The sequence below is a fragment of the Asparagus officinalis genome, chromosome 5, assembly GCF_001876935.1.
Source record: "Asparagus officinalis chromosome 5, Aspof.V1, whole genome shotgun sequence".
NCBI lineage: Eukaryota > Viridiplantae > Streptophyta > Magnoliopsida > Asparagales > Asparagaceae > Asparagus > Asparagus officinalis.
Window position 1 is genome coordinate 30,337,841 of NC_033798.1, and position 15,156 is coordinate 30,352,996.

At 38.0% G+C, this 15,156-nt stretch overlaps 1 protein-coding gene across 5 annotated transcripts; it reads left to right on the forward strand.

Moving 5' to 3' along the window:
* On the forward strand, nt 1,407-14,707 carry LOC109842660 (phosphatidylinositol/phosphatidylcholine transfer protein SFH13-like). Of its 5 annotated transcripts, none has more exons than XM_020411509.1 (16): nt 1,407-1,553; nt 1,653-1,757; nt 1,918-1,979; nt 2,046-2,364; nt 2,900-2,999; nt 3,942-4,208; nt 4,315-4,392; nt 4,473-4,574; nt 4,653-4,702; nt 4,776-4,875; nt 4,979-5,077; nt 5,184-5,297; nt 8,397-8,568; nt 12,209-12,600; nt 12,888-12,962; nt 14,030-14,707. In XM_020411509.1, the coding sequence occupies exons 3-16, from the start codon at nt 1,973-1,975 to the stop codon at nt 14,045-14,047; spliced, it is 1,893 nt and encodes a 630-aa protein (XP_020267098.1). In that variant the 5' UTR covers nt 1,407-1,553; nt 1,653-1,757; nt 1,918-1,972; the 3' UTR covers nt 14,048-14,707. The 5 variants fall into 5 exon arrangements, with proteins under 5 accessions (XP_020267098.1, XP_020267094.1, XP_020267096.1 ...); XM_020411505.1 differs by lacking the exon at nt 14,030-14,707 and adding an exon at nt 13,557-14,023; XM_020411507.1 differs by lacking the exon at nt 14,030-14,707 and adding an exon at nt 13,557-14,023 and having other exon boundaries at nt 2,061-2,364.

The following is a 15,156-nucleotide window of genomic DNA, read 5'->3' on the forward strand; positions in this document are numbered from 1 at the left end:
ATAGATATAAAGAATAAATTTTAATAAAATTATTGTTTTTATTATTTTTCTTATTTTTTTATAATTTAAAATTTAAATAAAATTGAAAAATTTTGGAAAAAAAATCAGCCGGGCCAGCCCCGAACCCGGCCCGATCGGGCCCGGGCTCGGACCCGGCCCGGGGTACCGGGTCCGGGTCCCGGTTTTGCCCGGCCCGGCCCGGATGGACAGGCCTAACAGTAGCCCAAAATTCAAAAAGTTAAAATGATCTCAAAGGTTCAAAGTATGCTATTCTTTATCTTCTTCTTTTTTTCCTCCTGCTTTTGAGGTTTTCACATTTCCAGCTGTAAAAGAACAACGAAACTTTTGGATCGGATCCGGTTCCAATAAATTATTTTAAGATAAAGAATGAAATAGAAAAACGGTTATTTTCCCGCGCGTGCCGTATTCTTCTTGGTACGGCCGAAAGCGAAATTACATCATCATTATCATCAAGAGCAAGATTATATTAATGTTATAAATTAGTGAAATTTTATGTTCACCTGAATAAATTAAACGCAACTACTCCCCCGCGGGATTATGGTCCTACATCGTGGTATTTTTCACACAACCCCCCTCTCCATATCTATTATTGTTTATTTCAATAAAGCAGGTGAAAATTTGGTAATTGTTACAAATATTATGGGAGTTAATACAAACTAAATTACATAAGTACGAAGAAAAGATACTCAATTTTGTGCAAATCTGCTTTAATAGGATTATGCTAGAAATACTGTCTCGCTTTTTTAAATATAAATACGATACTAATATGCTAATTGTTATCATGTGTTGATTGATTTTTTTTGTTCCGATGAAATTTTAGCCTTTATAAAAGAAAATCAAAATTTTTTCCGTAAATCTTGGTACAAGCTTCAAATGATATATGTAACTAATTAGTAATTACAATGAAATGAATTTTTTTTTGACCGAACAATGAAATGGATTACTCTAGAATGTTTTGTTTTATTGGTCAACAATAATGAAGAACAATGAAATGGATTACTCTAGAATGTTTTCTTTTATTGGTCAGCAATAATGAAGAAATCTATATATAGTGTATATTTAAAAAAATCCCTGTTTTTGTTTGTATATGATTCAACACTTAGAATACTCTTATATTTGTAAAATAAAGTCAAACTAAAACATCCTTAACATTTCTTTGTCAAGCGGGCAACATGTACACCACAGTACTAGTCCATGTAATAAAAAAAATATCAGACAATTGCAAATTTCCCTTGGACCACTGTCTGCAGGAATCTTATTTTACCCCGAAACGGGTGACCGTTGGCCAACGAATAGAAAGCTAAGGTGTTAAGTGCAAAAGGACAAAGAATGACACGCGGATATAAAGCGAGCACTGCGCTCGAATCTTCTACGTTAGCTTTAGAGAGAGAGAGAGAGAGCGAGCAACCACCAAAATTTCCAAGAGCTTGAGAGAGAGAGAGAGAGAGAGAGAGAGTGAGGAAACAGCCGACAGATCGGATCCCGAAACCCTCGCTTTCTCTCTCCGAAACATCTCAGATCCAAATCGAGAGGTACTTCGTCCTTTCATTCAATTCAATGCTCTCGGTCTGAAATTGGAGTAATTAGGCCTATTTATTGAGGTTTTTACTGCGATTTTGATGAGCATTTAGGGTCTGCGGTTACTCGATCGGCGCATTTTAGTAACGTACGCGTAGAATGCAGGTTCGGCTGAGGAGCTTTTGATGGGCGATTTCTGCAAAACGACACAATTTTAGGTTATTTACTAAATTTTTTTCCCCCTATAATGCACGTTTGTCTGGTCAATTGAGTTAAAGTTTTTATTTTTAAACGGTTTTCTATCTAAAGTTGGGAAAAAAAATTCACCGACTTAAGGTCTTTTGCTTATTTCTGCTTGCTGCTCAAATTCTCACGCAGTTCATAATCCGCAAAGTTCGAGGAAAAGATAGATCTTTCCCCCCCTTGGGATAAAATGTCAGGTGCAAATTAAGCTCTACAAGTAAATTAACTGTTAAGAATGCATAAGTCTGATTAGTTTTTTGTAGTTTGCCATGTTGAAGGTATTGAAGGGAGGTTGGCTACTCTGGAAGAGAGAAAAGAGAGGAGATCGGATGTGGACAATTCAGAGGATGAGAGAAGAAGAAGAAACTGGTCCTTAAAGAAGAAAGCACTGAAAGCTTCTAATAAGCTGACCCATTCTCTTAAGAAAAGGGGGAAGAGGAAACTTGACATTAGAACATCTTCGGTTTCGATAGAGGATCTAAGGGATGCAGGGGAGGAGAGAGAAGTCCATGCTTTCCGGCAAGAGCTCATCGCTAGAGATTTGTTGCCGGACAAGCATGATGACTATCATATGTTACTCAGGTTTGATTTTGTTATTTCTATATGCATCTCTTTTCAACACTGAGACCAGAAAATTGAGAAATATTTCCCTTCAGGTGAGGCACAACAATTAGGTTGACCAAAATATTATAGAGTATGGAGATCCATGATGTGGGCTTCGCACGACAAGAATCAACACACAAATGAATTCCGAATATTGCAAAAATGAAAGAACTACATTTTTTATATTTTTACATTAGAACCGGATTCACTTCATTGTTGAAAGCCATATATCTATCAGATCAATTCTGAATATGATGAAACAACAGAGTAGTATCTATGGGTTTGGTACTTGCAAACTGTAGTTGGATTTCACCTTGTTATTGAATGATATTCTCTTTACAGGAAAAAAAATGAATTTATTAATTTGTTGTTTTCAGGGTAGCTAAATCTTCTAGGTGAGAACAAAATCTTATAGTTCACCTTTAGCCCTCCTCTGTGAGTGGGTACCTGCATTCCTCTGTTCTCAAGTTGTAGATGTAATTCACTTTTTCCAATCCTGCTTCTGGCTGTGCAGGTTTTTGAAAGCTAGGAAATTTGATAGCGAGAAGGCAATCCAAATGTGGGATGAGATGATTCACTGGAGACAGGAATTTGGGGCAGACACCATACTGGAGGTGAGGCATCTGCTATATGCCACTAGATTGTCTTCGGGTGTGTTTGGAAACCCTTTAAAAGTGGGCCAGGACTGAAGCTGGCCCGGTTTTGGGTGGGTTGCCAAACACACCCTTATGCATGGAAATTGTACTGTGTATTTCTGGTGCTAACTATAGTGATGGAACATTGTTGGTTGGTTTCCACTGTAAGTTTAGAGAAACAGAATTAATAATTTCTCTATTTTTGTCTTTCATTGAAGGACCTAGTGGAACTGATGCTTAATTATAGTATACTACATATCCTTTTATTTCAAGTTCGTTTTTGTCACCGGAAGTCTGTAAAACTCATACCTGGATATGCTTTGAGGAAGCATAAAAATTTGTGATACCTTTTAGACTGTTGCTTATGTCGCTTCTCAATGATTTTGATTTTGACATGCATGTCAATTGGATTTGGATGGTTCTTAACTACGTGTGCTTCAAAAAACCACAATTATATGTAACTTAACCTGTTTAATACTTGTTTACTTCTCTATCTTCTGTCAGGCCTCATTCAAATCTTCCTTGTTTAATTTCCTTAGTTTCCAGATTGGCAGATGAAAGAATAAAAAACTAATCATTTCCATTTCATTTCTAATGTCAACACTCTTGTAAAATAGAAAATTACTGTACAACATAAAACTTGTGGGACTAGGAATCTGCATTATTACATGCTTTTTCTGTAGCATTGTTGATATCCCTTGTAGTTTGTCTTGGCTTTACAGAAAACCTTCAGGTCCCTTTGAAGTATGTTTCTATTACATATTCACTTTGTGACTTTGGAGCAACTTAATATGCTTATAATTGAATACTTAAATTAGAAACCATTGTTAAGTTACAACTTACGAATGTTTGTCACTTTGTTGATTCGTATCATCAAAAAATTATGTAAATTATTGTAATATACACTATTTCTGGTGCAAGGATTTTGAGTTTGGGGAACTAGAAGAAGTACTGCGCTATTACCCTCAAGGATACCATGGAGTTGACAAAGAGGGGAGACCAGTCTATATCGAAAGGCTTGGGAAAGCTGAACCAAATAAGCTAATGCACATTACTACTATAGAACGCTATATAAAGTATCATGTACAGGAATTTGAGAAATCCATTCATGAAAAATTTCCAGCATGTTCTATTGCAGCCAAAAGACACATTGATTCCTCCACTACAATATTAGATGTTCATGGGATTGTAAGTGAATGCCCAATCTCTTACAATACTCTGTCTCACCTAAGCAACAGATTGTTCTTGTTACTGCTTTCTGAGGTTTATTAGTCTTAATTTTACCTACATACAGGGTTTCAAAAATTTCAGCAAGACAGCAAGAGACCTCTTGCTGAATATGCAGAAAATAGATGGTGATTACTATCCTGAGGTACTTTTTCTGATGGTACTATGACATATTTAAATTTATATCTGAATGTCAGAACCATATTTTCTTGTTTGCTTTGGCAGACTCTACATCAGATGTTTATTGTTAATGCTGGTAATGGTTTCAAGCTTCTTTGGAACACTGTGAGGGGTTTTCTTGACCCTAAAACTGCTGCAAAGATACATGTAAGTGGCATAGGTGCATGGAATAGTTATAGTTTCTGCAGTTTAGGTAATGAGTATATCTAACTTATTTTCAAACAGGTGCTCGGGACCAAATTTCAGAGTAGATTACTTGAAGCGATTGATGCAAGGTTACTGTGTTCTGGTTGCCATCTCACTTTCTGTTGATGGTTTAGTAAATTAAAGTGTTTTTTCTTATTGCAGCCAACTACCAGACTTCCTTGGTGGCTCCTGCACATGCCCTGGTGAGGGAGGATGTCTTAGCTCTAATAAAGGACCATGGAATGACCCTTATATTATGAAGGTCAGTCCTACAGTCTGCAGTCCTGAAATTTTGTTTTAAATTGTCTTATTGGAGATAAAGCAGAAATGATTAAGTGTGTACTTACCTGTATCATCCCTCATAGCTTGTGAGAAACACTGAAGCAACATTTATAAGGCCTATAACACGGACGCCAGACGGAGAACTCAGGAGTGGAAATTATACTAGAATATACCCTTTGAAGGCAAGATTTTATCCATATCAGTCATCACTTATGTTTTGATTTATTAATGAGCTATACCTCCATCTGGCAAAATGGATTTTAATTTATTTGCTTCACATAATGGCAGGGAAGAAGCAGTGATACATCAACAGCTGAATCAGGGTCGGACATGGATGATCTCGGTTCTCCTCTTATAACTAGGACTTCTGAATATGCTCATTTAGCTCCAGTTCATGAAGAAGTAAGTCTGAATTGAATTTCGGTCTGTTGTTTATTACTAGAGCTTGTTACTTAGTATCATTTTTCATTTATACTGTGGGCTTGCTCATTAGGTGTCCAGACGTCAAGATAAACCATAGTCATCAATTTTAGCAACAAGCATTATTTCCTTTGCAGTGATGGTGTTTAAGGATCAGGTCTTGATCTTTCAAAGTATGAGAACTTCACTAACAATTTCCTCAACTCATGCATAAATATTTAAGTGTAGTATTCAGTGTCACGTCCTGGACTAGATGGATTTAGCTAGAGAGAATGAATACCATTACTGGGAACAGGGAGGAAGCATGCCATAACTAGGGTCAGAAGAGACTGCATGACATTGCTGGCACCAGGAGAAAGGGATAAAATTATTATGTCTGGAATCTAATTGCATATAACAAATTATTGAAATACCACTCAGATTGAATGGAAAATTCTATATAACAACTATAAGACCAAAACTGTTTTATGGATCGGAATGTCAGGCAAATTTAAAACATGTTAAAAAGATTAATGCAGCAGAAATTTGAATGTTAATAATTTGCTGATATACACAGAGAGAGGGTTAAAAAAAAGAAATCAGACGTTAATCCTATTAAAGATAAAATGAGAGAAAATTGGTTGAGATGCGTTGATCATGTACTTCAATATAATTTTCCCTTCTTTTCTTGAACTTGTGCTTGATTTATGTACCGTCCTTCATTCCCTGACTAGCCTTCTGTTGGGAATTTAACGCCTAAACCCCTAATTGCAACAGAAACGCAGTATAGAAAAAGTACACCAAGATTCGAGGGCTTGTCTATCTAGAAGGTTCCACTCTTCTTCCTTCATAGAATCCGGCTTCTTCCCCGATAGTGATTGATACAGATTTTTCTGATCCAGATAATCCTCTATCTGTATTTTCCAGAATCCAAAATCTGTTCCATCAAATTTCTCAAGTCTCATTTTTGCCTCATCTGTGGCCATGGCTCCCACTTGAATCTGACTTTCTCTAGATTGTTTCACTCTCTGATACCAGTTGTTAGGAATTTAACGCCTAAATCCCCTAATGCAACGGAAACGCGGTATAGAGAACAGTACACCAAGATTTAACGAGGTTCGGCAACTGCCTACGTCCTCGGGAGCCACACAGATAATTTTTTATTTAATCAAACAAGAAATTACAATTTAGGAGCAGATCTCAAAACTAAGATTTCTCAAATAAACACTGTAGCTACAGTGTTAATAATCAAAGGGTATGAACCCTTTCAATTCTCACTTGAGAATAAATACCCCACAATATAAACCCCTCTTTCTTTTCTTCTCTCTCTTCTTAAATCCCCTCAACTACTGCTGTTGAAGATTGGGGAAATGTAAAAATCGCTTCTGCGATTTTAGGGCAGCCGCCGCCGCCAGAAGAAGAAAAATCGGAGGAGGGAAGGAGAAGAACTTCAGCAGCAAAACCCTAGGCTGGAGGGGGGGTTTTATAGGCGAGTGGATGGCCTGGCGACAGCCTGTCGCCAGCTGCCCGCGGACGCCAAAAAGGGGGCGAACGCAGAGGTCGAAGAGAAAACGCAGAGCTCGAATGGCGGGGTCGAAAGCAGACTTCGAAGGGTGCGTTCGCCCAACTCTGCGTTCGCCGAAGTGTGCGTTCACCGAAGGATTGCGTTCGCCGACTTCGCCTGCGTCATCTCCGCCTTTCTCGAGCTCGTCGGAGCTCCTCCGCCGTCGGTGACAACCGGAGCTCGCCTGCGTCATCCTGGAGCTCGTCGGAGCTCCTCGTCGCCGGCGGAGGTTTGTTTCCACCCCCAATTTCTAACACAAACCATGAGAGAGAGTACCCTTTAGATACCGCAATAACCGTTTGACCGCTTGCCAGTGAGTTTCAGTGGGAGCATGCATGAACTGAGACAACTTATTAATGACATACGAGATATCCGGACGAGTGATGGCCAAATACTGAAGAGCACCAATGACACTGCGAAACTCAGTGGAGTCAACTGTAGCCGTGCCGTCCTCAAGAGTGAGAGATTTGCCCGGAGCCATAGGTGTGGTGACCGGTTTGGCACCTGTCATTTGTTGGCGACAAAGAATATCAGAAAGATACTGTTGCTGAGACAAGAACAGCCCACCAGGCGTGGGAATGACCTCGATGCCGAGAAAGTGATTCAGCGAACCGAGATCCTTGAGGGAGAACCTATGAGACAGCTGAGAGACAAACTCATCCAAAAAAATAGTATTATTCCCAGTTAATAAAATATCATCAACATAGACCAAGAAGTAGATCAAATTGCCACCTAAGCGGTAGATAAAAAGAGATGTGTCAGCCACAGACTTCCGAAAGCCATAATCAACCAGAAAACGAGATAACTCCAAATACCAAGCGCGAGGAGCTTGCTTGAGACCATAGAGGGCCTTGCGAAGCTTACAAACATAAGTGGGACAGGCCGTGTCAACATACCCTGGAGGTTGGTTCATATACACATCCTCATGCAATGTGCCGTTGAGAAAGGCGTTGTTGACATCAAGTTGGCGAATGGACCAACGACTCGACACGAACGCAGAGGTCGAAGAGAAAACGCAGAGCTCGAATGGCGGGGTCGAAAGCAGACTTCGAAGGGTGCGTTCGCCCAACTCTGCGTTCGCCGAAGTGTGCGTTCACCGAAGGATTGCGTTCGCCGACTTCGCCTGCGTCATCTCCGCCTTCCTCGAGCTCGTCGGAGCTCCTCGTCGCCAGAGGTTGGTATCCACCCCCAACCTAACAACCTTCAACTGATTAGTTCAAAATAATGAAAAATAGTCAGAACTAGTTTAGTTATTCACTACTTAATCGTGAAATTTCTTAAAAGTCAGCTGTAATTTGACATGACCCCTTTAGTTTGTCTTATACAATTGTCCGTAGAATGCACATTATAGCTCTGCTCAGCATCTTGACAGGTAATACTAAGGAGATGAGAGGTGAAGGTATTAACTGCAAGCTGCTGCTACAGCTTCAGTAATAGTAGTTAGCGTTAATTTTCAGTATTGTTGTTTTCTTAGGAACCATAGGATAGTACTTCAAATGCATAAAGTATATCACCTTGTCACTTTCTGATTTCTACAGGTCAGAGCAAGTGATTCCACAGCTTATTACAGTTGTGATGACCGCTTTGTTGTGGTTGATAAAGCTGTAGACTTTGGTACAAGGGGAGCAGGAGCAGGATCTTCTGTGAAGACACCCACGAAGATGAAGAAGCAGACAAATCCATTCACCAACACGGCGTCACATTCACTAGGTACTGATGCCTACAAATGAGATATTCATCACTCTAGTCTTCATCAATTGATATCTTTAAATTTTCTTCGAGGCAATTTATTTTTCAAAGGCTATCTGCTGTTCTTTAGTTTGTTCAATTTTTTTTATTGTGTGACAGCAATCACAGCACAACTGCAAATTTCATTGAAAAGTAACTAAGGTGTAGATATATATGGAAAATCTTTATTATTGGGACGATACTATACTTTTTGTCCTCGCTTTTGCTTTGGATTTTGTACCTTTTGGTTGAATTCATTCCATCCGGTTCTAATGCAATCTTATATCTGCTGGGTTCATAAACCTGAAATTGTTAATACGTCTCTGCAAGTGGTCTGTTTTGCTTTGCTTCATGTCAATATTACACAAGCAAGCAAGAACTTCTCAAGAGCTTACACATTCCATTAAATGCTATACACCTTTCTCAGATTCTAGAGCCCCACAGTTTCTAAACGTTACAAATGGCGACGACCTTGTGTGATGAGGCACTTACTTTCACATGGCACTTCAGCTCTATGTGGCGCTTAGATCTACTTGGTGTTGGCTCTTATGGCATTTGTAACACCCAAGCAAAGGACTTCTCAGGAGGTCATTCAAAATAATACTACTCTCAGGTCTTGGTTGGTTACGAGGGAATGGGTGGGGAATGGAATGCTCATTCCCATTTCTCATTCATGCATGTCAAACATGACAACTTGTTTAAAGCTAGAACGCCCATTCTCACTTTGCATTCATTCCCACTTTTTGTGGGAATGAGCATTCCCAATGAGTTGGTAGGGAATGGGCATTCCCCCCACTTAAGTGAGAGTGAAACAATTAAATTAAATACCAAATGTGCCATGATTTCTTATTAGTTCCCCATACTAAAAATAAAATGATTTTTCATTCTCACATCATTATCTAATGGCACCTTAACATGAGAATGGAAATGAGCATTCCATTCTCATACTCATTCCATTCCGTTCATTGCTTCATTCCTTTCCCACTTGATCCGATTCCCGCATGCCAAACGAGGTGTCAACAGTCATACTTAACTATGGAAATTTTCCATAGTCCTCAAAAGTGCTAGCATTTTGAGTTCATTGGATTACAATCTATGACACTCACCTTACATGTACATGACTTATGCGGGATTGTAAACTTTCAGAGTTGTGACATAACAAATTCATTGTAGAACAGCGAACTAGGGAATTGTAGATCAGATATTGTATTTTCATTGCTTTCATGTTTTCTGCATCCAATGTAATAAATTGTTGGGGATTTTGTTCTTTCTTGGAATTATCATGCTGATGCAAAGAGTACAAATTTTATTAAGAGCACCTGTGTATGAGCAGCGTGTTCTGATCCATTCATGGAAGGGTAAGGGGCAGTTCAGGAATCTTAATTGTTCTCCTTATGTCCAGAATACACGACTTGTATAGGGGTATTCTGATAAGATTTGTAATCCAAATGCAATAGATTCAAAAAAAAATTATCTTTATGAGTCATGGAATTAGGTGCAAGAATTCACAACTGTGTATCATGGAATTAGGTGCAACAATTTGTGTAAAATTAGGTGCAAGATTTGTCTTCCAGTTGAACGCTTTTGCACAAGCGTGAGAGACGAGGGGAAAACTAAGATGCTTAGAATGCATATGGAATGTAAGTCGGTTTAACTGACCAGTAGCACATCGATTTGATTTCTGTTTCTGTTGCGAAGAAGTCTAGGGACATTGATGGGAATCGAAGCATGCATAATTAAGATACTAATTCATATCATGTTGTTAAGCTATGAAATGGCTAATTCATATCATGTTGTTGCGCGATGAAATGGAGTTTAAGGACGAGGACACTACACAGATACGTCTTTTGATCTTACAAACCTTGAAGCATGGTGGTGATTTGATGTGGGATGTGATCTTACAAATCTTTGAGACGTTAATGGATTTATAAAGCAGTTATCAACCCTTAAAGTTTTTATGTGAGGATAAGGTAAGTAAAATAATGGAAGGGTACAATGGTACATGAAAAGCAAGAACACTGAGGTGATTGCATGCTAATGCACAAAGGAGAGGTCAGTCTTGCCAAGCTGCAGCAATGGATGATAATATGGTGTGGCAATTGAATAGTTACAGACATACACAAAAAGGATCAGAGATGAGTCCAGCTAGGACGTTGGGTAAAATGGTTGGTAGAAAAGGGTAAAATGCAATTTAACAAAGGTTAGTTGAGAGTATCTGTACAAATGATTTGGAAACTTTACCAGAATCAAGTCATAGGAGCAAACAATGCCTTTATATGACCAAACATTTCTTTGATAGGATTCTTTTCTGTGATGAGATTTTGGAAAATTAATTTGTCATATTCTTGGGATATGGCTTCTTGTTGTTAAACGAGCCTATATCAGCTTACTTCCTAGCACAAAAACTAATCCCATAACTAACCTACTATATTCCAATTTCAAACAGACTTAAGCATGAAGTGGATTATATTATACAATTTCTTTGTCATGGTCACCATCACTATGGACTGTTTTTTCATTGAACAAGGGCCTTTCATCTAAAAACCTCTCCTAAGAGATAGGACTGACCATTCTACTTATCTGTTATTCCCATCAAATGGAGTTAACTATAGATAATAGCTCTGCATAGAAAGAGATCTTCATTGGGATAACTGCAGAACTGGTATGAGTACTCTGAGATGAGGTCAAATTCCTTAGCTGCAGAACCATGATTAAGAGAGATGCTTGCTCCCATATTAATTAAGAAAATACCTTTATCTTTGTTGTAGTCTCAGATTGGTTAATGATTTATTTGTATACAGGCATACCACTGTCATAATCCAACTCAAATATGGGGTAAAATGCAATTGTCCAAAATCCAGACATGAATATATGAAATACATATTGAAAGTTTTTTTCCTATTTTGTTGTACTCTAATAAGAAAAATGTAGGAACTTGGTACCAAGCACAATTTTTTTTGCTTGGTAGGGATGTGCCTCATTCCCATCCACTCTAACCCACGTGAATGTGATTCCTCATTTGAATGAGTGGATGAGGATGAGCTACCTCACTACCAAGCACGAAAACATGTGGTTGGTGCCAAGTTCCTCCATATTGCTCATCTAATTTTATATAAAGCAATTAGTTAAATAGCATACTTCATCTTATACCTATATTTTGGTGTGTAACGGTTACATAGAGTTACAAGCTTCACATCTCTGGGTGTGTCAGACATCAATATCTTGGTCTGAGGAATGCTTCTTCATATCATAGCAACTTACTATTTAAACTTGTGTAATAAAAGAGTAAGCCTGTAAAATTATCATAGACGATCAGAAGAGAGGAAAAAATCCAGAAGGCCCAGTAAGACAAGTTCTTAGCATGAGTTCTTGACTTTTTGTTAGAACAGATAAAAGAAGTCCTAATTATGTTGTAAATTGCTGTGTATCACATCTTCTCAAGAAAGTTTTCCTGTGTCATTGTACAATTTGTGTTGACGCTGGTATCTAGCAAAACTTAGCTGCTTCTCTGAGAAGCATTTGATGCATATGAGTCAAATTTGTTTTGGTTTCTTAATACGTCATGCTGATAATATCTGATAACTTCTGATAGAAGAGCTCATCTCATTATTCATTGTTTCAGGAATGACAATGGAGAGGCACATAACCACCCAGGATGATTCAGATGGAAGGACTTCAAGTTTCTTTGCAATGTTGGTGAACCTGTTGTTTCTTCTCTTGTGCAAAGTGCTTGGTCTCTTTCAGATGTCAAATTGTGGGAAAGAGACAAGGTTGGAAGAAATCCTTCCTTTAGATACACGAAACCCTATTCCTGACCCTGTTCCCATTTCTAGCATGGAAACTATCACGGAAGCCCACATACATCCTTGTCTAGAGCGCCTTCAAAGGCTTGAGATGCTGTGCAATGAGATCAGAAACAAGCCTGCAGAGATCCCTCTGGAGAAAGAGCATATGCTCCTGAACTCATGGGATAGGATAAAAATTATGGAGATTGATCTTGAGAAGACAAAAAAGGTAAGCTTGCAGTTTCTTTACCTAGTGCCTCAAATTGAGGTGCCACTTGTACTTTTATTAGCATAGTACATATATCCTTGTAAGCATAGGATGATTGATCTTGGTTTGAATGAAGTACTTGAAAGGAATTACTGATCTCTTGCCATGTAATTTTATTTTTGACCGAGTTCATAGAATAATATTATATCTAGCCAACCCTAAGGATATATGTTAAGGTTTATTCTTTCTCATCTTCGAAATTTTTTTTCCTGCTTTTATGTTATCTTTCTAATTATAGAAGTTGTCAGGTGTTGCATTCTACAATAGTGAAGCAGATGGAAATTGCAGATTCATTGGAAGCAGTGCACTTTTCCAATATGCAGGCAAGTTGTTCTTTTGCAAGTGCTTATTTTTCATGGCGATCTTTTAGTGTCATAATTTGTATCTATTGTATAATATTGCTAGTGGTTTTTCAAGGCCAACTGTCTCTGGGGCTGCTGAAATGTTTGTTAGAATAATATGATTTGCTTTTTCAACTTAGTGTAGTTATTGCATTTTTAGTTAACTTGAGTTCACTTTTGGTATTATCTAGATAATGGATTTAAAGGGGAATTCAATATGTTCATATACATAGTGATCAATCCATTGTTGAGCAATGCAAAACTTAGCCAAGAACGTTATTACTTAAAAAATCTTTTGTTTTATGAATTTGGTATCTACAGGACCTAGCAACAAATATGAGATTTTTTTTCATCATACTCCTGTTTCTTCTTGTTCTTCAACACGTATCAATCGATTTTAATTTGTCATTTCTTCTTGCAATATTCGCAGGTCAGATTCCTATACTTTGAGTTATACCTATTATCTTTAAAGTCCCTTTCTTCAGATCTTCCTCAATCAAACAAGCCATTAGCTTTATCACCACTTTCACTTGTGGATAACTCTTTGTTGATCTTGATCTTCTCTTTATTGAATAGGTTTTCATTGATGTCCTTGATGCCACTAGAATCTTGACCGTAAATCATAGTATCACTCAAGTGCTTGTAGGAAGGCGGCAAAGAACACAATAATAATAGGGCTTGATCTTCATCATCGATCCTGGAATAGTTACTAGTCTTTTTCAAGAACATTCGTTTGATGAGTCGCATGAAAGTTGGGTAGATTCAATTTTGCCGACATGGTCCCTCATATTCTAAGGGGGGGAAATGTTCCTCTGAAATATCTGGGAAGTGTGCCTATAAAACTACTTTTGATTTTTGTTGCACCTGTTTTTTCCCTCTATTCTAAGAAATACTTCCATCTGAAACGTCCAAAAAGTTTCATGTTAGACTTGACATGCTTCAGCACACATCAGCCTATCTATCTTGGTTTATTTTGATTAGCATCTGTACATCATCAGCATCATTTGTAAAAAGAAGCTTGATGTGCGTTTTTATGTTTAACTTTCTAGAGGAGGAGATGTTGCTGAAATCAAGCACGGTGATGAAGGCTGCAGTTGGCAAAGAAGCATAAATCCCAAGATACATGATGAAGCTGACAAATGTTCGATGGATGACTGTTTAAGTGAGGAGCTATATGGATGTACTTCTTTTTCCCTTTTGCTTCAAAAGTTATGTTTTCTTGCAATGTCCTTTTATGCAAACCCAGCCCCCCAAACCACACAAAAAGAACAACAATAACAACCACCACCCCAGTAGCAACAACAAGAAAGAAAGGGGAATAAAAAAGTGAAAAAGTACAAAAAAAAAAACGATGAAGGGAAAAACAATTTCATGCACGGTTTTAGCAAACGAAAAATGAATATAGCGGCAGAGAAAGGAAGGAGTGACGATTAAGTTCAGCTGATTGATTCAGCAATACATGTCGATCTTATGTTTATTGAACTTAAAAAGGAAATTGCTCATGTTTTTTTTTTTTTTTTCATTTTCTTTTATTCACTTGTCATTTCTTGTTGAGGGTTAGAGGTTTGACGTGTCACAAATGCTCTGGAGCTAGGGCTGATATGTAAATACAAACTTTACAGTAGATCCCCGTACTAATCCATCTGTTTCGGTTTTGCGTGCAAGTGTAGAAGTTTGTGGATAACTTGATATGTTAATATCTACTATTGATTGTTGAATTGGTTTAATTCTCTTTTTGGACTGATGTACATACAAAGTATTCGTTGATCGCGCTGGTCTGAATTTCCCTGCGGGTTAAAGTCTGAATTCAGATAAAAGTATAACTTTGTCAATATTTTCTCCTAGATTTTCTTCGTTCGATCTGAAGTTTTTCAATTGTGTCCTCAAGATAATTGGGCAAATTATGCTTCCACTGGGAAATGACCAGGGATCTATAGTCCGTCTATGGAAGTATTTAGGGTGTCATTTTCTTGGCATTCATCCTCTGTCTGCAGCTTTTCTCGAGTGTTGGATCGCAGAACTATGACCAAGGAAAACATTGGTAAACAATATCTTACCACTACATTTAATATTGTTCGGACAGGGTTTAGTTTAAATATTTTGAAGTAATTGGTTAAGGGGCCAATGTAGACTTGAGTTAGTAAAGAAAAAGCTCCGAGTTTTTTTTTTTAAAGAA

Coding starts and splice junctions, on each gene's coding strand:
- LOC109842660 (XM_020411505.1), top strand. Junction 3,000..3,941: donor GGGCAGACACCATACTGGAG/GTGAGGCATCTG, acceptor TTCTGGTGCAAG/GATTTTGAGTTTGGGGAACT. Junction 5,078..5,183: donor CTAGAATATACCCTTTGAAG/GCAAGATTTTAT, acceptor ACATAATGGCAG/GGAAGAAGCAGTGATACATC.